This window comes from Micromys minutus, assembly GCF_963924665.1.
Source record: "Micromys minutus genome assembly, chromosome: 8".
Lineage (NCBI taxonomy): Eukaryota > Metazoa > Chordata > Mammalia > Rodentia > Muridae > Micromys > Micromys minutus.
Window position 1 is genome coordinate 38,904,596 of NC_137977.1, and position 25,988 is coordinate 38,930,583.

The window sequence follows — 25,988 nt, forward strand, 5'->3', positions numbered from 1 at the left end:
AGATTTCTTATCATACGCACATTAGGAGTTTCCCATACCCTTGAGGCAAAGTCTGGGAGATGCCAAATACTGGTTTTCTAATTATGTAGATAAGTTATCAGCCAATTTCCGACATCTATAATCTGTAATTTCTGGCTTGGTCAAAGTTAAACTAAGAGAAAGAGAGCATGTTTCCTTGAAAAGGCCTTGGTTTGTGATACATTCTAGTTTGCTGTCATTGCATTATATTATATTATTCATTCATTATTATATATATATTTATTATATGATAATTATAATTATATCTGAGAGAGATTATACAGGAACACACTGTTTTGATTTCTCTACAGCGTGTAGCTTTGTAAATCAGGAACACATCATCTGTTCTGATGACCTCATGGGATACAAGGAAAGATGAGAGAAAATGTCAGTAAAGAAAGCAGGCAAGGGAAATGGAAAGAAATCAGGGAGAAGCAACCGGAGAAGAAGGAAAATAATAAACATGGATTTATGCTCACAACCAAGTCTCCCAAATTGTTAGCAGCATGGCAGTGATTGATGAATCTATTATAGGGCACAAGGGCTACAATAATTATAATTATACATTTATTACATTATATTCATTCTATACATACATTTATCCTAGCTAATTACAAGCTCTTAACAAGAAGCCTTGAACTCGGAGTTAGGAAGGAATGGACAAGTGCTCAAGCCTGTGCCAGCCAGCTCTAGTGTACTACTCAAGCCTGTGCCAGCCAGCTCTAGTGTACCACTCAAGCCTGTGCCAGCCAGCTCTAGTGTACCACTCAAGCCTGTGCCAGCCAGCTCTAGTGTACCACTTGATCAAGCAGTAGCACATGTTTTGACAGTACAGAAAGATTGATGATAGATCCCACAAGCAATTTCAGTGCAAGTGAAGTACAGCTGTACACTCCAGCATGACAGTCTCGCTCAAGGAGGAATCCCATGACACCTGCCTTGGTTTGTGCAATTACTCTGCCGTGCACTCCCAAGGACAAAGACAGTTAACAGCATTTCTCAGAACTCATCCCCTCTGCCAAATGATGCACGGCTGTAGTTCATCCCCAGGATGGATCATTATGACATATTGACAAATAAGTATTCATCCAAAATGTGCCGTGATGGGTATTTGTGTGGCATGGTCTCACCCTTGCTCAGTGCTCTCCCATCACCTTTAGGAGAGAAGTCATCGTACCCCTTGGGCTCCGGAAGAGACATTGACTAATCATTGCCCAACCGGTAACAATTTGGTGACTTGTTCCTGAGCAGACATCCCATGTTTGCTTGTCTCCTTTCCTCTCCCCCAGGTGCTTCTCCCAATTTCTTTCCATTTTTCTTCCCTGCTTTCTTTATGTTTCTCCCATCTTTCCTTGTGTTCCTGCTTTGCAAAGGCGCATAAAAATGGTAGAGAAGTCAAAATGGCATGTTCCTATATAATCCCCCCTTATGTTATTGGTCCCATTCTGACTTTGCCACCTATTTATCTTGAAATCCACCTTGTTCATTCTTTAGATCTTTTTCATGCATGAAGGGTGATGAATTTGGCCGCTGGCTACCCTGCTTCACTGTCATCAAGTCGTTCTCCCCTTCAGGGTCACTGGACGTTGATCACACCTATATGGGGATTATATATTTAGGTATGACAACACTATAAATACATTTCTGAGAATTCTTAATTACATGGTAATGGCTGCACCTTTTTGGTGACGGTTAAAAGTCCCCGGAGAGGATGAAACACAGTTCTCTCTCGGGAAGAAGTTCTGTTTTCAACAGCTGGTTACTGGAGCAAGCAGAATTCTCTTACACAGTATGTAGGAACAGTGACAGCATACCAGGGCAAGATTTGGGCAACCTAGTGGGGGTAGAAAACCCTCCACCGGTGCCAGTAAAGACCCCTAACAGTTCAAACACCCAATGACAGCAGTCACAGAGATTTTCCGAATCTACCATGAAGCCCTCCACAGACGTGCTTGAGATCATCGCCTGCTCCATTCTCATCCTCGTGAGCGTCGTAGGAAACGTATGTTTACTTTATTCCACAAGTAAGTGCATCACCGGGGGCCTGGAGACATCTTTTCTCCTCATTATCAGCCTTGTGTTTGTCCACCTTATTAAAAACCTAGTGGTGAACATCCTCAAGATTGTTTATTCTTCGGGTATCTTGCTGGACTCTGCTGGCTGCAAAGCTCTGAACTTCACGGCAGCCCTGACAACCTCCCTGACTATCTGGTTCATGTTACACTTTGCCTTGTTCTACCACCGGAAGCTTTACCAACTCGTCCACCCCTTGAGCGGAGCTGCAAACCTGAACCAACAGAAGTATTCCTTGAAGGGGATTTCTGCACTTTGGGTGGCTGGCGTGGCGGCGTATATCCCAGTGTTGGTGTATACTAGAAAACCAGAGCACCTCAGTTCTGGAAACAATACAGGCTCCCTGCCAACTAAACGAATTTACATGCATTGCTTAACTGGCTTTGCAAATGAACAGGTAGAGTTTTACTACGGGAAAATATTTTTGGTTTTGATTGATACTCTCCCCCTAGCCATCTTAGTGTTGGTCTGTTTCTGGATGGCTCTCCTCCTGTTAGAGAAGAAGAAGATGACATATGGTGACATCTGGATTGGAGAGGATGACTCAGAAACAGAGGTCCTCCGAGGGGCCAAGTTCAGTATCTTGTTAATGATGCTCATCACGCCCCTTTGGGTTTCTCACTTTATCTTGGTCTGTTTTTTGAAGGATTTGGCAGCGTATGTCTTTATTCCAGCTGTTCTCACGGCCCTCTCCTCGGGCTTCTCTGCTCTCAGTCCTTTCCTGCTTATGTTGGTTAATTACAAAATGAAGCTGGTGTCTTTCTGTAGAGCCCAACGGGAAAAATCCACACCACAGCCTGCAGACATCATTCTGTCTCCATACGCTTAACGACTGACTGAACGGGCTCAGCTGAAGCTCTGGGAAGCTGGCCCTGTCACTGGAGGGCATGGCTGCAGCTTTCAAAGCCCTCAACAAACAGATAAAAAATACTACGTTGTTATAAACTGAAGTAAAACAGCCATTGTGACATTTACTATTTAGGACAGTGATTCTCAGACGTCCTAATGCTGCAACCCTTTAATATAGTCCCTCATATAGTGGTGACTCCAAACATATCATTTCGTTGCTACATTGTAATTGTAATTTTGTTACTGTTATGAATGATAATGTAAATATATGATATGTAGGTTATCTGATAGGTGACCCCTGTTGGAGTTGCAACCCACAGGTTGAGACTACTGATTTAGATAACACTGTGTGTGTGTGTGTGTGTGTGTAGTTTGTTTTTTATGTAGAATATTTAAAGAAAGTCAGCGATCATCATTCTATAAGTGAGCTCGGCATGGGTACCATGTTAAGTATTTACTCTGTGCAATATGTTGTATTTTTAAAAAGCTATTTTGTTGAAACTGAGGTCAACACTTCCTAGGTGAATTCCCTATGTGCTTCTGAGGAAGTAGCATTTCTATCCTGAGTTTTTCCTGAAAGGTCTCCAGACACACTGGAAGTGTATTGGATAGGTGTTCAGTGTTCAATTTTAATTATATTATCTTGTGGAAGCTGGGAGCAGATTGGATTCATTGTCCCTAAGTCTTTAGTAAAATACAGCTAGATAAAAAGTATTGAATTAAAGTGTTGATATCTGCTTAGTCATATTCTCAAGTGTGTGTGATGTACAGACATTCCGTTGCCCTGGGCGTATAACCCGCTCTCCTTGCTTGATCATACAAACATAAAACTGCATTTTGTTTTTCCTTCAGAAAAGAAAGGATATTGAGTTTATAGATAATACGTTTCCTCTTTTGGTCATTAAATGGGTGTATTCACAAAAAGCAAAAAAAAAAAAAAAAAAAAAAAACATAAAAATCCTCACAATTATTTGCTTTCAAGATTTGGAATCATTTTTAAACGCACATTGTAATTCTAATTAAAATTAGATAAGCAAGGTTTTATTTTACGTTTTACTTTTTATTTTTGTAGTCACTGTAGCTGCTGAAACTCCTAGAGTCCAGTAAATAATTATTTTAAATGTCTATGCATAGATTTGTGCACAGAGCAGTACATTTAAATCTAATTCTTAATAATTATTTTTAAAAAACTTTCTTTCAGTAGCAATATACCTAGGAATTTTTTTCTGTAGTTCTAATGAATAGATCTCTTGAAATTGAGATTCTTGCTCTAAAAAGACTGTCACAATCATAAATCTGGATATCATTTACAGAAGAGTCTTAGAATATCATAGTTGCTAAGCAGTGCTGTAGAGAAAGTAAATTTTAAAGAAACCAAAGCCACAATTCTGGAAGGACTGTGCACCATTGTATGTCCCTTGTTTGACACAAAGAATGTTTTAAAAGTCAAACTTAAGAGCTTCTGAGACTTCCGGGTGGTCTTCATGGGAGACCTTAGTTGAGTCCACTGAGGCGGTTTAATCAGAGGGCACCAGGCACATATCCTGGATAATGAAGTTAACATCTGGAGAGATGGAGGATGTGGGGAAGAGGTCACCATCTTTTAATTAAATGCAGATGTAGCTAAAGCTAGGAGTCACCATTGATCTTAAGTAGCGGTTCTTAAATGTGGTTCTGGGACCAGAAGAAACAGTATGACCCAGGAACTTGATAGAAATGCAAATTCTGGGACTTCACCTCAGACTTGTTGAATCAGAAAGTTTGGGTTGAATGCATCAATGTTTTAATGAACCTTCTGGGTGGCTTTTATGCATGGAACAGCTTGAGAACCACTAGTCTCTGGCTGCTCCAACGTTTAATCCTCACAAATGGTCAGGATGACCAAGATAACTGACTCAGTGTGTCCTCTTCAACGTTCCTCGTGCGTCTTGCTGCCGTGTCTGCCTCCCTGGAAAACAGCAATCAGCTTTGCCATCTGTGTTCCATACATTGTCCAAAATATATGCCAAATAAATAAATCCACTGTAGAAATTAAGTCATTTTTGCAAAACTTAGAATGAAGCATAAAACTTTAGGTGTGCAAGCAATTTGAAACTTGGATGTGGATGGTTTCTTATAGTTTCTCAGGATCCAGTTTCCAGATCATTTCACAGTTCTGGCCAGAAACCAGTGCAAAACATGTCTGGCTTAGGCCCAGCTCAACTTCCCAGAGCTCGTGCTGCTGCTGCTGCTGCTGCTGCTGCTGCTGCTGCTGCTTCTTCCTCCTCCCCCTCCTCTTTCTCCTTCTCCCCCTCACCTCCCCCTACTTCTCCTCTTTCTTCTCCTCCTCCTCTCCCTCCTCCTCCTCCTCCCCCTCCCCTCCCCTTCCTTCTTCTCCTCCTCTCCTTCTCCTCTTTCCCTCCTTCTCCTCTTTCTCCTCCTCCTCTTCCTCCTCTTCCTCCTCCTCCTCCTCCTCCTCCTCCTCCTCCTCCACCCTCCTCCTCTTCTTCTCCTTTCCACATATTTTCATCTAGATTTGGACTCATTTGATCATGGTTATGTCCTTGTGGAGTTAATTTTCATCTACAACAGAAAATCATGTGTTTCCTGAATAACCTACATAGTCCACTCTTTCAAATAATTTTTATTTTGAAACTCTTGTTCGCTCCTAGCCCTGTCAAATTCTTGCTGAACTCTAGACTGCATGGATGAGGATAGGAGAAAATTGGCAGACACTGTCAAGGTAGTATGTTTAGTGGGTAAAAGTAGGTGAGGACCTACGTTGGAGGTATTTCCTGACTCCATCTTTGACCACACAGCATCTTTCTGTGACTCAATACAGGATTCTCATCTCATCTTTCATATGGCTCCTACCAGACTTCTGGCTGACCAGTCTCTTTCCAGGCTTGCTTTGGTCACACAAAGCACCCAGCTCTATTGTAGTTCATTCAGTGTGTCATTAGACACTAAGTCCTTTCTCAGCCTCAACTCTCAGAAGCTCCTTCTTAGAGTCTGAGACATGCACAGGAAGTCAAAGGTTAGTCAAAAGTAAAGTCTTAGGTCCTGGCCATTAAATTTTCAAAAATGACAAGAATGTTGTTTGTGTTTGTTTTTCTTGTCTGAGATAGCTCTTAACTATGCTGCAGAAGAGAAGAATTGCCCAACCACAAGCTCTTTTTCTCCCTTATTTTGTTTTGGTTCATCTCAACCTATATCTTTAGAAAAAGTGACCACAGGAACTAAACATGATTTTTCTTTTGCTGTGATTTTGTGTTCTTTTTTTTTTTTTTTTTTTTTTTTTTTGATCTTTTCTGGTGCAGATGCTGTGGACATAGTTTTCTATCTTCAAAATGTATTTTAAATATAATAGTCATCTTACATCTCAAACACAGACACAATACAGATCTAAAAGTATTTATCTACCTAAGGTTAAAACTAGTCTTTCCCCATCACTAATAGTTTAGTGTAAGTTAGCTGATTCTTAGTATTTGGTTTTAGAAACCACAAATTAATAGCCAGGCCATAGGCAACAATTTTAAACTGTTAAGTCAAGAGTTAAAACTGTTAAAAAGAAAGAAAGGAAGATAGATAGACCATTATCGAACAGAGATTTATCAGAGAAATCCTGATCTCTGGCAAGAGTTCTACTATTACAGTGCTGTCTTAATTACCTTTTCAATAAGATTGAATATAGAATACTCATACATTGTAAAACAAAAAAAAAAAATCTTAGTTGTGTAATAAAATAATAGCAAGTCACTGGCAATCAGAAACAATTATTTTCAGGTCACCTCATCCGCAAATGCACCAGTGGCTCCAGTGTGACACTTTGTAGCATTTAATGTTAGGTTTAACTTGGAGTTTTGCCTTTGTTACATAGGTTAAGTAAATTCATGATAAGATTCTCAATGTCATTAGTAAAACACATACTTTTGTGAGCCATGCATTTTCTAAGTTCACCCACTGTGAAAAAGAATGAGTGTCACAAATCTCACATTTTCTTAAAGATGAAGCTGAACTCCTAAACCAGCAAACTGATGGTGGGATATGAGGTCTCACATACTAGTTGGTGTAAGGTGTTCAACAGACTCTGTTCTTCACGAAGGCAGTGATGATCACATCTGGCTTTCTACTCAGGATCCACAGGAAAGATGAGTAGCTCACTGGGTGTTATGGCTCCTGGACACTTGGAGCACTACAATCCCAGGATAGGACCATGTTATGGGATTCTAATCAAGACAGCTCAAAGCATGACCATGTTTCAGGGAGCCCAGGACAGTTGAGAACCTGAACCTGTGTTGACTGCCCTTCTCTTGATTTCATGATAAAGAACCATGGCTGTGATGTCCCTGAGTTTTGCCATCTATAAAATTAGAAGTGGATAGACATACATCATAATTCACGATGTCTTCTTTTCTCCCAGAACTATCCAAAGTAAAGTCACATTAAACATATTGAATGTGATTTGGAAACAGAAAGTGTTTGATGCAGATGCAGAATTACTTTAGTGTTGCAGTTTTAGCAAGAACTTGATGAGGGGTAGGAGGCAATACAGCTTGGTGCTTGGTTTAAAATTCATATTTTTGACAGTGTGTCTATGAGTCATTATATAGCCTTTCAGAACCTCTGGTTATTTATTTCCAAAATGGAAAGTATGAAGATGTTTATAGGGTCTTTATGAGACAAAGTGATAGTGAACATATGTAAAATCATCCAACCCTATAGGCTCTGGAGATGCTTCAGAAGGTAAGAAAGCTTATTGCACAAGTGTGAGAACCTCAGTTTGGATCACCAGAATCCACATTAAGTGATTGGTGTGGTGATGCAAACCTGTAAACCCAGTGCCATGGAGAGTAGAGACAGGAGGGTCCCTGGGGTTTGCTGTCTACCAGCCTAGCTACCACCTCAGTGAGAGATGTGTCTCAGGAGAATAAAGTAGAGAGTGAGAGAGCAGGACACCTGATGTCTTATTCTAGCCTCTGTATGCATGCATAAGTGCACAGCATGTACTCATGCACGTGTACAGATACACACATATACATGTACTACACATACCACACACACACACACACACACACGCACGCACTGTAACCCAATCCTAGACCTCCCTGCTGCACAGTTTTCTTCCCACATTGTTCTGAGCACAGTCTCCAGTACCCTCTCCCCTGCAGCACCCTTACTCTGTTACACGGATGTCTTTTGTTTACTATCAAAATACCCAACTGTAGTTTTCCAAACATGCCAGAAAACTTGATATCCTAAGTACACACTGGGCTTGGAAATCCTCCCATGGTCACACCCTGTCTATCACTCAGGTCTGCTCCTCACCCTTCAAGTCTCCTTCTGAAATAAAAAAAACTATAGCAGTCAGTGTAAGATCCACCCTGTCTTGGGAATTCCTCTTCTCAGTTCTCATTTGAAAGCTTTTGTGCCCATGTTACTTTGCCTCCCCCAAGACTCTCTCATTCTGGCCTAACTCTCATCTGCACCAGACAGCCCTTTCCATCCCCAGGATCTAGTCCCCAGGTCACATACTTTCATTTGTCACAGCAAGCACCACAGTAGACTAAAGTGGCTTGCTTTCTTGCTGGCTTCCTCTTGAATGGAATATTCCATCTTCATGTGGAGCACGTAGAACACGTGGTCTTATCCAGCGTGTACGTTCAGACTGTTCCATAAGTGAAGAACTGGGGAGACCATGGGTCTGTACTTTCCCTCTGTTCCTCAGACGGGCCTCCTGGCACTTCTTGTGCTGTCTCTTTCTGGTAGAAAATTTTTGCCTTTATCATTTATTGCTTCAAGAGTAAGCATTTAGCAACTGCAATGCTTCTGGCCACTGTTGAATCAAAGAATGAAAAAGAAACTGAATCCAACATTTGGAATCAGTTGCTTCCTTGCCAGCCAAGCCACAGAGCCAACTAGGGACATTTCTATCCAGGCCTTCCAGGTCTTCGTTTGTAATAATTTTTTTTTCAGTTCTTATATTGAACAAAGTAAACATAGTGTCTGTATGGAGGCCTGCAACTTGAAAATGTATCTGAGCATAAATTTGGCAGGAGCTTGGAGAGTGTTGGGGGTGGTGATCTTTTCCCAAGTGTTAGTGGATTACAGGGTAAAGAAGTGAGTCTCCATGCAAATCAATTGACGTTACCTCACCGCTGAGCAAACTCTGCTCATATATGTTGACAGGCCCAGCTTACTTTTAATTGCCCGGCCTCATAATATATGCGTAAAATGGTAGGAATGGAGACTTTGACAGGAGAGAAGAAATGTGTGTAATTCCAGCCCTCAGAATGACTCCACATTAACTCCTTCTAAATGGAGTGAGGCAATACATTTTCAAAAGAATTTTGGGAGAGCGATTTATGTGATGTGCGAGTGTAGTCACAAATCAATGTGCCTTTTATGAGCCAAGCACACCAGAATGTGTATGTTACCATGAGTGCAGTTCCTCAAAGAGATTTGGTTGGCCACTCTGAGGTTTTTCCACTGATGCTGCCATTATCCGCCAGATTTTTGCAAGTCTTCATTTAGAATGACTTTTTCAGGTTGGTCTGCAAGTCATACACACACACACACACACACACACACACACCTCCCCAAATCATACAACAAAGATAGAGTACTATTCTAATGACCTACTTACTTTCTACCATCACATTTGACTCCTTATTTCTTTGAGTTTTTTTTTTTTTTTTTTTTTTTTCTGGCTTATAGGAGTAGTGGAGCCATTACTGAAGAGACCTCATGGGAAAGTGACGGAGCACTAACAGATTCTCTAGCACTAGAGAGGCTTCTTTCAGCTAACAGTACTCTCTGAGAGGCAGCAGATTCCCACAGACCTCCACACAGCTAACTTCTCAGTTTGCTCTGTACTTCAGAAGCCAAACCTCAGTTTGAATTTTGAGTAAAGTTGTCTTCCAGTCTCCTTGGACTCATCCAAAGAAGAGGACAGGGATGTCCTCAGCATCTTTCAGGGAGCATGCAAGCCTTGTCTACCTGGGTATACCCTTTATATCTGAACACTTTCCTTGTGGCAATATTTGTCCCAAAGTGAAAGAGCTAAACGATCCAAATTTGTTTTCTTTCTTTTCACTCTGTCCAATTTGCATCTTTTCTCCTAAACTTCAGAAAGATTATTCTTTTCAAACATTCAAAAGACATGCCTACATGGGTAACAATACAGGGGAGAGATATTAAAATCTCAATGGAGTCTGATCTTGGAGTATTTCAGTCACTTTAAAACATTCCACTAAAGGGGCCAGATATACAGAGATATGGGCTGTGGACAGGGGGGATTCAATACATACAAAAGTCCCCAAGAAAACAAAAGGGATCAAATGACAGTAACTCTCAGGTTTGGAGATGATGGTGTCTGGTGCTATTAAATACATACATACATACATACATACATACATACATACAGGATGAAGCCCTGAGATCCTCAAGCAGTATGGTTCTCCAGCTAATGCTGTGACCCTCATGCTATGGTGAGCCCCCAGGTTAAAGACAAATTATTTTCATTGCTACTTCCTAACTGCAATTTTGTAACTGTTGTGACTTGTAAATAATTTCGAAGATAGAGGTTTGCTCCCCCCCACCAGGTTGAGAATTGCTGTGGCCTAAAGAGTTCATATGTAAGTCCAAAAGTCTGAAGCTGACTTGTTTCTGGAGACCTGGAACATATTTTTCCCTTAGAGAAAAGCCTCATGTTGCCGGACTAAGTAGGGCAGTCCACGTGCAGCTAAACTGACACCGTGGGCCAGAGGGAAGGCTTTGGAGTCTTTCTCTGTGTTTGTACTTGGCATGGCTTCCTGCCTTCCCCTTTGCCCACACCATGTAAACCCACACCAGTCATGAGAAACAAGACCCTTCCATCCTCCAGTTGTAGAGGGGAAGAAACATAATCCGTACCTTGGAACTTTTTATGATGCTTGCTAAGGTTTTTCTTTCTCTAGTACCGGAGACCACAAAACAAAACAAAATGGTGAATAGCCAGTCGTTAATTTATTAAATTAAAAAATGTGTCACTTCAGTGGCATGGCTTTCAAATGATCAGGAATAGGAGCCAGCTACTAAAACATGCAGGAGGGTAGTGGTGATGCTTTACTGTGTAAAACTCCATTCTTTCCTGCAGTATGTCCTCTGAGGTCCAAACTTCAGTGTATTGCATGCCAGGCCTGAGCAGAGCAGCCTAGGAGGGATCTGCTGAACTGGAGTACACAACTTAGTAGGGCCCATGAGCATCTGCCACTCCACCATGGCTACTGGGAATGTAAACCCATGTTGCCAAGACATTAAATATTTTTAAAGCAAAGCCAAAACTAAAAAATTTCATATGAAGTCATGCAAGGTCTACAAGTTGGCATTTGCTACTGAGGTTTTTGTTTGTTTGTTTGGTTGGTTTTGTTTTTTTTTTTTTTTGAGATTCCCACAATTTATTTTAGAAATGAAACAAACAAATCCCACCTGTGCGACAGAATTGGCCTTGGCTCATGGATCTCTATTATGAACCCCATGTAGTTGGACTTTGTGTTAAGGAATATATGTCGTCAGTTGGGAAAGGAGGCTCTGGCTTCCAAGCTAGGTGGATGGGAGAAGGCTGAAGAATATGAAAGCATCAACCAGATGCCAGCTCACCTTTTCTTGTGTCATCATTTGAAGCAGCTGTCTAGACTGAGTACCACCCCTAACCCCCAACATCACAAAGAGGGATGCTAATAGCCAGTGGAAAGGGAGAGACCCAATAATAACTGTAGGGACAACTAAAAAGACCACTGGAGATGTGGCAAGTGATGATGTAAATGCACTCAGAGTGACCCCCTTGAGAGAGAACGAGAAGCTGTGAAACCACATAGACTGAACTGGGCAACAGACAAAACAAGCCTTCTTAAAGGAGATGGCTCTGTAGGAAGCAACAGAATGTGTTCCGGATGCCACATTGTACTGTCTTCTGGCCTTCAGAGTTTGAACATTGCACCCCCACCCTCCAGGGACAAACACAAAAGCTGTATTTTTGCTTTAAAGTGACAATTCATATTATCCTCTAGTTCCATTCTTGCTGGCTTGGCTCCATTTACATGAACATTGCCCTTTCTACTGTCATAACGCTGAGAATGGACTCAGTAACTACATGTTAATTGAGTTGCCTAAGGCATATTCATCTTCCATTTGTATTTGGTCTTGAATTTCTGTGCATTTGAAGAGCTCTAGTTCCCTGCCTTAGTTAGTGTAGTCTCTCCTCCTAGTCTGTGTTCTCTGAGATGCTGGTACATTACTGTCCATTCTGGACAATCTTGTTATAAAATGGTATAATTACATCTTACCTCAAATCTCTCAATTCCATTCCCCTGTCCTTGCCACAGGCCTGGGTCACTTTGTACCATTTTAATTGCAGCAGGTCTGGTCCATCCAAGACAGGATTAGGGTGTGACTGGCAGGTGGTAGCTAGTCATCACACACCATGTCACCAAAGTGACTTTCACTGAAGCCATTGAAATGGCCTGACGATTCTCATTTCATCATAGGGGTACAGACCAGGGGGAAGAATGTAAGCTAGAAGAAAGGTTATCCGCTGATGACCATCCTCAGTCTGGGTTGTCTCAGCACCTGTGAATTGTTGGGAGCTCCTGTGAGTATGAGGAAGGGACAGTAGAAAGGATGTTTTCCTCTGAAATGTGCCATGAGGGTTACAGGGAATGTTATGTGCTTTGACATCAAAGGACTTTGTGTCATGACTATTTTTTAGATTTTTATCAATAACAAAAATGTCCGATTTGAAATTTTATTTTTACAGATGCCATATTTTTTCTCCAAAACTTATTTCAGAAGAGCTGCATCTTTATGTCACAAATAGATCATTTCATTTGAGTTTGTAGAGAATGCCCTCATCTGTTTCTGGATGATTCTGTATCGTAATTAATGTAATTACATCATTTACATGTAATACACTATACAGGTAATACATGCATGTGGCAAGGGAAGAGGAAACATGGAAAAATAAAGTAGGTCATAGGTTTGAGGTATGATGGTTTTTCTGTAGCATAACTATGCCATTCCCATGTCTTAAAAAAGGGGGTGGATCAAAATATTTTAAAAGGATGTGCTTAGAATAAGAGTCCCCTTTTAAGGAAATAAGCCATCTAGCCTGGAATGATGGAATATGCTGGTAACCTTCAGTAGCAGAGGCAGGACAATTTTTGTAAGTTAGAGACCAATTTGGCCTACATTGTTCCAAGCCAGTGACGCCTAAAGAGTGTGACTCAAGAGCATAAACTTAAAAGCCTACTTAGACTCTTGGTCTTCTGTGAAGATGCTCTTGGTCTTCTGAGAAGATGCTCTTCATCATTTGTCCAGATGAACATTCACTGTCATTTTTGCGTTCAGCCGGGCACACCTTCCTACAAAATCAAAAGAGCAAGGCACAGGCCATTTACGATTCTCACTTGTGGAAACATAAGGCAATTTGGTAATAAGAGAAACACACTGCAAAAAAACAGAATCATTTTTCAGCCTCTGAGAGCTGACAGAGGATAATGGCACTCTAGGGCACCACCAGGAGATCTCCATTTCTACTCCCGATGTGTGTGCACAGGTACCCTGTCACTGCTGATGCTGATGCTAAGTGATGGGAAAGGAAGTGGCAAACGATGTATCTTGCCCTGACAGACTTAAAAGGTGCCACAGGCATCCCTGAGGCAAATGCTGACTGAGGACATTCTGGTGACTGCGTCAGGTCACTGGCACTCTTAGGCTTAGACAATGCTGCTTAAGGCAGAAGGCATTGTGATAACTCAATTCAAATCTAGAGTTACAGCCCCACCTCCTTCCTTGTCTCCCTCACCTCCCTTGCTGAATTCTAAATCCTAAAATAGCCATTACTTTTGATTAGTTGGTATCTGTCCTGTACCAGTGTGATTACCGTGGTGACATAGTATCCATTGTTCCTTCCTTACACAGCAACCAAGGGTATACCCACAAAAAATACCCAAAGAGTTTCCCTAACAGTTGCAAGAGATTATCTTTCCATAAGGTTTAAATGTTTACCCAGGGTATGGTGAGAGAAGGGTATAGGCTTTATTGAAAAACACCATTTATCATGGGGGGAACTCTGACCCTAGTTACTGCCCAGGAAAAGATAAATGCAAATCAAGTACAGCAAAGGATTATGGGTGCTCCCTGGGGAGTGGTGCTGAGGACTGTGCTGTGTTCCAGGCTTTAGCAGGGAGGAAAGCACCTCTGGGCAATGTGATTACCCAATTACCTTTTCTGGTTTCATTTGTTCAAATAGAGAGAATACTGTTAGTTTCCAATAACTAACCTTTAGCCCTCTTTTTTTTTTTTTTTTTTTTTTTTTTTTTGTGCTTCTGCCTTATCCAGGAAATTATAAGTCTTTGACCTTGCTCAAAATGTACAAAGAAGAATAATGGAAGCCCCTGAATACCTTGACTTGGATGAAATCGACTTCAGTGATGACATTTCTGTAAGTATCGCTGCTTACAAGCAGTGCTTTCACACTGTGCTGCCTTCGTGGTTACGAGCTACTTTCTTTTGTCCTTTGTACTCCCAGGTCTCTTTCAACTACATCTATGAACTGAAGACAAGCTCTGTGACAGTGTGGTTTGGGTTGGCGATGCTCTGGGCTTAAAAGAAAATAATTGTGTCTAATTGTGTGTGAGCTTCAGGGAAAAGGGTGCAAGACATTCAGCATTGCTTAGCATTCTGGTGCTAATCTGTCCCAAGGTTGCTTTACATCAGTGACAAGTCTATTTGTAAAGCTTGACCCCCGTTCACAATTTAACCTACGAAGGCTCATTCCTGGTTTCCTTATATGACTGTCTTACAACTAACATTCTCTCACGTGCACACACATAAACACACGCTGAAGCCAACTTGACATTTGATGAAAATAAAGGAAGGTTGTGGGAGAGATGGCTGAACATTTCAGATCCAGTACTGCTCTTCCAGAGGATCAGGATTCAGTGCCCAGCAGCCACATCAGGTGGCACACAACCGTGTGTAACGCCAGCTCCATGGCAGCTGGTGTCTTCTGACCCCCTTAGATACTACCCTCATTTGCACATATGTTCGCTTGTGTACAAGCACACATACACACTTACACATGCACACACACATGCACACACACACACTTATGCACACACACATATACAAAACCAAATCAATATTAAGATAAAGGGAAATCTCCCAATCACTGAGAGCATCAAACACAGATTGGCCACTTGGGAATATTGAAAAGTCATAACTTGATGGAGACCGAAGCAGCTGACCTCTGAGGTCCTACCATTCTGTAATGCGCAGGCTGATGAGTCCCTCAGTTCTCCCAGCACTCATGCCCAGCTTCCTCTCTGCTCCTTAAAGCTTTTGTCCCGAGCAAACTCTACATACGGCTTACCTAAAGCTGCACGTGATCCCTTCCACGCCCGGCAGCATGTCTGCACTGTCCCCCCAGGAGCTCACAGCTTCGGACCTCATTTTCTTTGCTATCTCAGGACCTGGAGTTTGGGACACCACTGGATGTTGCTCCCAAACAGTGGGCTTACTTTGGCATGCTTCTGGCTGGAGGTTAATTCCTGTACTGTACTTCACACTGTGCATAACAGGCATACTACACATGACAGTTAGATTGCAGGGATAGATATGATAAATCACCTCCTCAGTCAACTTCGGATCATCCTGGTTTTGAACTAAGAAAGTATAACTTAAGTATTCAGCCAACTTTAGCTTCTAGTTAATTTTTATTGGTTATTATTCAGACTAATTGGAAGTAAAAGTCTTCTTTTCCATGCTAGGTATGTGTGTATATATGTATATGTTTGTGTATTTGTGTGTATGCATGTGTGTGCCTGTGTGTGTATGTGTGTTTGGTGTATGTTTGTGTATTGTATATATGTGATATGTGTTTATATGTGTATATTTGTATATGCATGTGTGTCTATCTGTGTGTTTATGTGTGCGCATTGAGTGCATATGGGTCTGTATCTGTATGTGTGTATGTGTGTATGTGTGTATGTGTGTGTGTGTATGTGTCGCTGTGCTTGACTTAAGAAAGTGTTAAGAATGTGATTCTTTTGTAGCTATTCCTCTCAAGGTATTTGGATTGGAATGAAAGCCAAAGCCAGGAGAGATGGTATACAATTCGCCGGATAGTCATAAAACAGAAAGCTTGTATTACCATTGGGAGTTTTGTGGTAGCTCTTGAGCTTTGGAATCAATGTTGTAGTTTAAGAGTTAATATTTTTGTGTGTGTGTTATTATTTTTGGTTTTGTTTCAAGCAGTTTATTTGTTTGTACATTTGCTGTGCTATGAACAGAACCCACTGAATCCCTCATTCTAGGCATGTGCTCTTCCATCTAATTATATCCCCAACCCTTGGCTTAGAGTGTCATTTTTAATTAATTATTTTATTTATTTACTTCCCAAATGTTGTTCTCTCCTGGTCCCCCCTCCCCGAGTTCTTCACCACTTCTCCCTTCCCTTCACCTCTGAGAGGATGTTCTCCACTTCTGTGGGGCATCAAGTCTTTACAGGATTAGGCACACCCTCACCCACTGGGGCTAGACAAGACTCCTCTGCTAGACATGTGCTGTGAGCCTCAGACTAGCCCTTGTATGCTCTTTGGTTGGTGGCTTAGTCTCTGGGAGTTCCCAATGTCCAAGTTAGTTGGCACTGTTGGTCTTCCTAAAGAGTTGCCATCCCCTTCAGTTTCTTCAATCCTTTCCCTAGCTCTTCCATGGGGGTCCCTGACCTTGCTCCAATGGTTAGCTGTGAGTATCTGCATCTGTCTCAGTCACATGCTGGTAGAGCCTCTCAGAGGACAGCCATGCTAGACTCCTAGACAGAGTGTCATCATGTAGCTCAGACTGGCCTTGAGTTTGTGATCTCCTGTCTCCTCAGCCTCTGTGGCAGGCTTTACAAAACTGTTTAGGTTGTGTTTTAAGGATACAGTCTTTGAAGGCAATCAGCTAGAATCCTCGCTTCTGCCTTTCATTGGCTGGATGATTTGAAACATATAACTTTTTTTTCAGATATGCTTCACATATATTATCATTTCACCCAAACATTAAAACATTTAAAATTGTTTTAATGTTTGGGTGAAATGATAATATATGTGAAGCACTTAGCTTGGCACACAGTAAGTTACTCTTTAAAATAGTAGCCTTTGTTATTGTTTCAATGAATAATACAATAATATTTATCTGACCAATAGTGGAGAAAGAACTCAAGGGAAAAGACCAGGCATGGTGTCAAGATTTTCTTTTAAGTACAACAGAGCAGTTATATTTACAGAAGAATCGGCTGGCAGCAGCCCATAATTTTGATGAATTGGGAAGCTCTACTTGAAAGATAAAATGTATTAAGCAATAACTGAAGCTGTTGAGCAAATTGGGTTATGGGATTATACAATGGTTGAGCCTCTCTAACTTGACCACTGTGAACCATAAGTTCAGATTTCTATCAGTAAGAATGTACCTTCACCCCAAGTTTCCTTTTTAAGTGGACTCTAATATTTGGATCTTCAGCCTAATTAAAACTTAAACCAGGTGTGAATTCCATAGCATTGATGAAACAATTAGTAACACTAATGGCTTCCCCAGGGCCAGGCAGCATCTTGTTCATCCCCTGTTTCTAGGGAGTAGGTACTATAACCATCTTGTACAGACAAAGACACTAAAGCATTGAGACCCTATCTCTTGCCAAGGATCGTCCAGTTAATCAGAAACACACAGTTTCCAGAGTGCTCAGTTTCACTGTAGCATTTTCCTGCCTCCTCCCAGATGAATATAATGTATTGCCGTGATTCAAGCCAACAGCAATTTTTCTGCCCCTCTTTCCCACTCCTGAGCATTTGGTGATACTGAGATTTCATGGTCTTACTTGGAAGGTGCTACCAGCTCTGGTGGGTACCGACCAGGAATGCACAGTGGACAGGGCAAGCCTCCTACACAGAGGATTATTCAGCCCAAAATGTTGACAGTAGGGAAAGCAAGAAGTCCAAATCTGTTCTAATCCCCCTTGAAACTGAAGAAGCTCTACTAGGCAAACCCTCCAGCCTGATAGTTATTTTACCATAATTCAATATGAATCAAGTTTAATACCCTAAACATGATAGAGTACCATTGTTCATTAATGATTTCATAGAGGAAAAAATAAAGACAAACTCATAAATCACAAAGCAAGGGTTCTCACCCTGTGCAGGTAAGCTTGGAACATTGGACGTCAAGGCTGCTAAAGTAGAGCCAAATGAGGAATCAGATCCTGTACTCAGAAAGGAAGGCATTGCCCAAGTACTAACTCACAAATGAGAAGTGAAGCTTCCCATGGTGTGGGATTTTTAGGTTGCACAGCCCCTATCTCTGCTGGGTCTTTTGCTTCTTTCCCGATGAAGAAGCAGGAGGAAGGGAAGAGTTCAGGCAGCACTTGGAGAAGATGTTTACAAAACTCATGCTAGGGTTTAAAATTCCCCTTCTTACCCTCCAACTATAGCCCAATTACGTAGTTTAGGCTTTTTATTTCATGGTTTTTCCCTCTGGTCATGAGACTGGTTCTTGTTTTAATTAAAACACAAGCTGTATATTTGTATAGAAAAACAAGTGGAACTTGCTGTCTCTATCTAATGAGACAAAACACAGAAGGCAACCAACTTATTTTGAAGTTCCCAGACTTGAAAATAACGGGCTTCCTCTGTAAAATACAATGTTTAAACTGTACATCCCTGTAACCCTGCCATCTGAGAGGACAACTGGAACCCTGTGAGAGAGGGCTCACACAAACATAAAGGCTCTCGCTGCAAACAGGCTTACAGAGCCCTTCATTGGTGTGAGAACCAGGCTCGCTATCATCCAAACAAAAACAACCCCCGCCCCAGGACTCTGAACCATGGTGTACTTATTTTATTAAGGAAAGGCAATTTTTAGTGCTGGAACCTAGTATTTACCCAGGCCTGAATAACGAAAGCAGAAGCTAAACTGCAAATAGGTGAAGCGTGTCAGGCACAGCCACCATCTATCAGACACAGGCCCTGTCACACTCAGAACTGAAGCCTTTGAAGTCAGGTATCTTGCTCAAGCCTTGCTCAAGTTTTGCTTTCATCCTGTTTCACCAGTGACAGAAGTGAGATTTCTGGGGGCACTGTGACTTTCACAACGTTATAGATAAAACATGACAGGGTCGGGACTTGATTAACAAAACTCTTTGTCCAGGGCGTTGTGACCTCCTGAGAAACCTAGTTGTGCGAGAGTCTCTACACCTGTGGACTAGTCACTTTGGGCACCATCATCTCCACTGGATACTGGGCTCGTAATTGCTTTTTGGTGGTGAGGCACTTGGTTCCCAGAATAAAGAAATCCAATCAGCTAAAAGGGATGCAAGGAAGACCTAACTTTTATCACACCTAAATTTTTCCTGGAAAGTGACTGGGACCTTCGTGTGGATTCCTTCCTATCAGCCCTGCTCTTCCTGGAAGTCACCCTCTTGTCCATATTTAAGCCTTTTCTTGGTGCTGTGGCTTCAGCAGCATTCAAAACACCTTGAATCAAGTTCTCCTTCTCTATCTTAGACAAACACCCACAGGAAGGAAGGAGCTTAAGTAGAGATTTATTTGCAAGAAGAAAGAGCCCTCACATTTTAAATTTAAGTTTAGATTTCAATTTTAATCTAAAGAGCAGCTAATTTTTAATTTGCCTCCTCTTATTCTGAACTTGGCCCTGGAAGTCCTTGTCTTGCCAGATTGTTATAGTATTTATTAGAATGACTACACAGAATATTTATACTAACTACTTGCTCATAGATATCTATGTTGTCAGTCTAGTCAGCAAGTGTTTATTAAACATCGACAGTGCTCCAGGCACAGTTCTAGGTCTGGCAAAATAGTATAAACTTGGTGCTTTCAGAGAGTTTATAATAGCAAATAAGCTATTACATTTTACAGACTCTAACACATGTGTTACAACTGAGGAACGTCAGGTTAACTCCATGCGAAGACACATCGTGGTACCAGTCACTATTTTTGGTCGTCTGTGTATCTGGTGATGATTGACTTGTGACTCACAGTCGACACTAGGCAAGCACTGAGGTTGGACAAGGTCCACGGCTGGCCAGCTACCCGACTGCAAGATGAATGTGTATTTTAATTGTTTCATCATTTATAATTTTTCAATATTTATTATTATGTAGACTTAACATTTTAGTGTTTTTTGAAACTCTAGTTGTAAGTAATCGTGGTACTTAGCATTTGTTGAACACTTAGTGGACACCAGACAGGATTCTCAATTTTACAGTATTAGCTCAGAGTCTTCTCATTCCCACTCTATTTGGGCATTGAAATGACTCATCTTCACCGATGGGATTAAAGAACTGAGATTACCAAGAACATGTTGATGTCTGGACATAGTATGGACAGTCTGCCTCCAAAAGCCACATGTGCAGCCGTCTCATTGAAGGTGACTTCTGCTGGGCCTTGTGGTCATCCTTAGACAGTTCACCAAGGGATCTTGATGCCCATGTCCGCTCCTCACAGTAGGAGAGGGTCCTTCAGCATTTTTATCAAACTCCCTTTCCTAATGTTGCCCAACCACATATTGTAACAATCACACTAATATTATAATACAATTCCTGGTCTACTCTAATACTGCTCAAAAAGAGCCATTGGGTTTTTCCATGCCAGCCACAAACAATATGTAGCATAAAAGGTATAAAAGAATGTTGTTGCTTTTCTCAAATCTTGAAAAATATAGTAAAAACAAGAAACTATTGCAAAAAGCCATGCTTATGCATGTGAGAATAGAAATGATTGCAGTAATTCCCATTAATGGATCCTAATTGATAAAATGAAATGTTATTAGAGAGAGTGGGGCAGTTATAGGAAGATGTGGACCATCTGTGTGACTCTGTGGAGGGATAGTGACAAAAGCCCTGGTATTGGTTAAGTCTCCTGATAAAATGTAGTGTTGAAAGAGCAGACTGTCTCACAGAAAGGACTACTTCTAAGTGAGGACAGGAAAAGTAAAGCTTCTACAAAAGATACTGAACTCACTTTCTCTATCTCTCCTTCCTCCCCCTTTCTTCCCCCAATCTCTCTCCCTTTCTCCTTTTCTCTCTGTACATACAGTTTCTCTCTCTCTCTAACTCCTCTCTTCTCTCTCCCTCCTTCCTTGGGGCTAGTGAACTTACCCACCAGAGAGCAGCTTCCTAGTAAGCCTGCATTTAAACATCTATTATAATCTAGAAAGAGAGAAAGGAAAAAGAAAGAAAAGAAAAATAAATTGAAAAGGGGTTTTCAGAAATAAAGGAGTGGGGGAAAGCAAGGCCAAAAGAGTGATTATGAGTTTAGGGATTAAAACAAAACCCAAGGAAATGTTCATTGTAAAGTTTAGTATCCAGAGTTTTCCACCTGAAACTCTGTTGGTTATTCTAAGTACCATTTCATGATGCTACAACAGAAAATGAAAAGAAGAAGAAACAGAGGCAAGAGCAAAATCAAGTCTTTCTGAGAAGGAGGCTGATGAGCCCAAGAGCAGGAAAGTCGGTGGCCATTGAGAAAGGAGGGAGGCCGAGCATCCTGATATGAGGGGAGGCAGAGAATCCTGATATGAGGGGAGGCAGAGCATCCTGATATGAGGGGAGGCAGAGCATCCTGATATGAGGGGAGGCAGAGCATCCTGATATGAGGGGAGGCAGAGCATCCTGATATGAGGGGATGCTTCTTCACTTTGTAAGGTCTGAGAAGAGGGCCTGTGTTGAGAGAGTGGCTGAGGGTGGGGGTGGGGTGGGGACAGAGGTCCTGGCAGGGCAATAGCCCTGAGAAATGGAAGCAGAGGGTAGTGACACAGGAGTGGACATTCGTGCCATAGCTTCGGAAGTACATGGAGTCAAGACAAGCTTCTCTATTGGTAGGCAGGCCTTTGAAGGGGACAACATTTAAAAGGGGGGTGTTAAGGTCAGAAATCTCTCTTTTGCAGGAAGCTTTGCTTATGTAGAAGGCTGTGGTTCTACCACATGGTTGCCAGAAATACCTGCCTGAATTCTGGGATGCTCTGAGAAGCAATGAATCTTGTGATAGTTTAAATGGACAGCTCAGTTCTCATCCCTCTCTGGAAACATAATAGAACCTTGGTTATTCAAAAATCTCTAGTTTGACAATGTGCTTGGGATGTTCTTTTATTTTCTGTGGCTCATTACCACTTGAGTAATGTCTGCTTGCTCACCTAACTGGCTCCAGTTTGCAGGACTGAAAAAGGCCAAGATTTTTCAGTCCCAAACAATATCCAGGGTAGTCAGAGAGTCTAACAAAGTAATGTAGAAGTCATGTTCTGCCGTTATGAATACCATGCATGTTCAAACTGTTCTGTATGGCAGCGGGATAAAACTGATAAAACTGCCTGCTGGGGCCTGACATGTAAAGCTGTCTGGCATCAAACAACTGCATGTTTGAGAAGCAGACTTTGTGTCTACCCTCATCCACAAACTCTTTTAAGTAAGGAAAGAGTTAAAAGGACTCCCCTTAGGTAGAAAGGTAGGCTGATGCATATAGTCCTTTCATTTCTAGCCCCAGCTCACTCCTGCTCCTTTCTTGTAATCCTAAATTTAGAGTCTGACAGTACTGAGGATGGAGAAGGAAAGTCTCACAGAAAACAAGCTAATAAAACGAGACAAGCCTGTTACAAGCATTTATCAGTTTTCAAAATAACTCCACCTTCGTTATCTCACGTAGGTACCTGTGTTCTACAGATAAGGAAACCCAGCTCCAGAGATTTATTTGTCCAGAACCATAGAGATAATGAACATTGAATCCATGGCATAAAATCAGATCTTCTGTTTCCAAGTCTTTGTCCCTTACACAAAAGGGCAACTGCCAGCAGTCATGTTAGTAGAGTGAGGATTTGGCTCCTTTGAATGTGCCAAGACTGCATTGCTAGATTTATAATTATAGGTTTTCCTAAGGTTACCTTTATATAAATATTTCCTGTTCTTATCGTGACTGCTAAAGTCGTGGGCTACTCAAAGGCATTCATTTCATACAGTTCAATAAGTGCCTAGTATCTTAAGTAACTAAAATATCTTCTAGCACCTAAAAAAGCAGTGAGAGCATTTATATAAATATGGAGACAGAATTCCATGAGAATAATTAAGGTAAACCTTCATGAATTCTGATGTGTGTTGAATCGTCTGGATGGCTTGTGAAAGGTCAATGACTGGACCCAACATAAGCGTACCAGATTCAGTAGCTCTAGAGTGGTTTCCAAGAATACACTGTCCAAGAGATTCCTGGAGGCATGATGCTACTGGTCCAGAGAACACACTTTGACTGTTGACATTCATTCTGTCTGAGAGTCAGATGGGATATTATGAAGATGATGCCCAGGCAAGGCTGGAAGGATGAACGAGAGTTTTTCTATTGAAATGGGAGTGAGGAATGGCATTCTGGGTAAACAGAGTAGCATTCTTTTTTTTTTTTTTTTCCTGATAGAAGCATGCTTTCTTTAATAACAGGAAAGATGCAATGCAGCAGCAAGCCAAACCTTTTAGACAATAGCCATTCTAGACTGGGAGAAAACCACAGGGTGAGAATGTAGACCAAAATAATTCCCTGTCTCCTCACCCTATCCAACTCTTCAAGGAGACTCTCACGTAATGCTGTAACAAGGTTCCCAATTTTTTCTAGAAAGGGTCTGAGAAGGATAGATGGCATCGAGGATGTCAGTGGAGTATAGACCTTGGAAGGGAGTGATATAATGAGCAACTACACTCATGAAATAATGCCCACCCACACATACATATATCAGATGAAAGTCCAACACCCATGTTGTCCCAACCAACAGCAGCAGAAGTGTCTTCCAAAGGATATCCTTAGGGACTGAATGAATGAGGTTCAACTTTCACCCTCATCTAACCTCAACAAGGTGTGGCTTCCAATCCTCCATCAGCATGGCTTCAGAAGCAGCTAGTTCAAACAGAAAGATTTAATTAGCCATGGCACCCAGATTTTGGGGTTTCATTAGAAATTCAAAGACACAGGAAAACCAATAGGTGGAGGCACTATAGGATATTTGCTGTTGCTGCAGAAAGAAGTGAATGCAAGTAAAAGGTGGAGCTAATCTTATGCCATATAAAGGCCATGGTCTGTCCTATATATGTCCTGCACAGCTACTGAAAGTTTGAAACAGAGACATGCTCTAGTAAAATTTCAGCTAAAGAAAACTGATAAATCCTAATGCCAGTACGAGTGCCCAGAAGAATTTCCCATTAACTACCTAATCTTTAAAGCTTTTAAACTTTTGAGCATGACAGGACTACACCCAGGATGTATGCACGTTGATATTTCAGGCAGTTAATCCCTCCTAACTGCCACATGTATATTCAAGTCAAAGATAGTGTGTCCTTTTGCTCTTTTGCCTATGGGAACTGCTAGTTCGATGGAGGAAAGAGCCAAGGTGAAGACACTGCAGGCATTTCCTGAAGGCAGAAAAGAGAAACATTACTAAGGGCTAACCTGGGGCTTCTTCAAGAAGGCAGAGTATAAGCTGACTTTATGGGACAGTGCCACTGCATAGAAGAAGCACTGCAGATAAGAAGGACCCTAGGATTAAAGGAACAGAGGAATAGACTTTGTTCTTCAGGGGCGTTGAAGCAGCTAGAGAAGTTGGTCAGCCTTACCAGGAGTTCTTAAAGCACAGAGGGGTAGTAAAGGTTTAATGGAAGGAGCTGTTTCTCCAGGCAATAACCTCTGAGAGGATTCAAGAAAAGGAAGGTGTTAGGAGAAAATAGTAAAAGGAAAACCAACACATCTCATATAACTGAAAGCCCTCTCTCCTTTGCATCTCCCAAGGATAGATAACAACAGTATCAAGAGATCAGGATACACAGTCTGAGTTGGAGACTAAGTGGATGGAAGATGCATTGGTCTTGATTTGTTCAGCCCAAAGTGGCAGGGGTTACGACTAATAACTGTTCTATGAATGAGTTGGGTTAGCCATCTGACAGTTCCTTATAGAAGGCCATCTGTCCTGTGAATTGGGACATCAGTCTGGGAAACCTTCCATTCCAGCTCCAGATGGTAGCACAATGCACTCTTGGAAGAGAGACATGCTCGGTCGTGGGCTTATTCTCAGCCGTGCAGGAGTGAAAATGCAAGTTGCTATTGTAAATCACACGTTTCCCGTGCATCTCCTCCAATCACAACATAGCCATCTCTAAAGCACTCTATTGCATTGTCTTTCCTCCCACTGTTGGTATTTACAGAAGTTCTCCAATTGCTCTCTTTCTGGATCTTCATAAAAAAAAAAAAAAGAAAAAAAAAAACAAAGAAAAAGAAAGAAAGAAAGAAAAGAAAGATTTGTTAAATGCATAGACAATGCCACAGCTGAATATGACATTCCATGCATTTTGAGAATTCCCCAAACTACATACATAATTTTCTAGGTGACATTAATTTTTTTTTTTTTTTTTTTTTTTTTTTTTTTTTTTTTTTAGATTTCTTGGGTTTTTTTATTTCTATTTCCAGGACTAGCTCATTATTCTGTCTTCAGGGTCATTTTTTCTTAGTGGTTGTGATGTGAAGAATTCAAATGTATGCCTTCAAGAGGGAAAAAGTCTTTTTTCACCATGGGCAAGGCCATAGCCCATACATATGTCTCCCTTCCTGATTCTGTTTTCTTGTTTTGGTTGTGATTGTTGGTTGGTAGGTTGGTTGATTTGTTTGGGTTTCGTTGCTGCTGCTGCTGTTTTGTTTTAAGACAGGGTCTCAGAGTGTCATACCCTGGCTGGTTTAAAAATTGCTATAGCGAGAGAATAGCCTGGCCGAGAACTCAGACATTGCCTGCCCCTGCCACCCAAGTGCTAGGATTACAAGTATGTGACCTCATGCCTGGCTTCTGTCCTGTTTCTTTTGTACACTCTAGCCAAGCAGCCTAAGCAAAATGAAGCTCACTTTCCACTTTGCAGCCAAAGAGGAAGAACTGAACTTCAGCTGATAAAGCTGAGATGTTAGTGAGTCTGGCTGTCAGGTGACAGGATACGTATGTCTGGGATGCAGACAGCAGCTCACCTGTTT

The 25,988-nt window shown here is 41.5% G+C and overlaps 2 protein-coding genes across 2 annotated transcripts in view; both read left to right on the forward strand.

Moving 5' to 3' along the window:
• Positions 1-25,988, forward strand: part of SNCAIP (synuclein alpha interacting protein) — a 136,739-nt gene that overhangs the window by 52,587 nt on the left and 58,164 nt on the right. The window contains exon 2 of the mRNA XM_080920523.1: positions 14,299-14,401. Coding sequence (XP_080776649.1) covers positions 14,345-14,401 — 57 coding nt within the window. The 5' untranslated portion in view covers positions 14,299-14,344. The remainder of the gene's footprint in view (positions 1-14,298; positions 14,402-25,988) is intronic.
• Positions 1,949-2,920, forward strand: LOC308423192 (uncharacterized protein; the record flags this gene model as incomplete). The annotated part of the gene is made up of 1 exon (XM_080919836.1): positions 1,949-2,920. One exon carries the CDS (start codon positions 1,949-1,951, stop codon positions 2,918-2,920), a length of 972 nt encoding a protein of 323 aa, XP_080775962.1.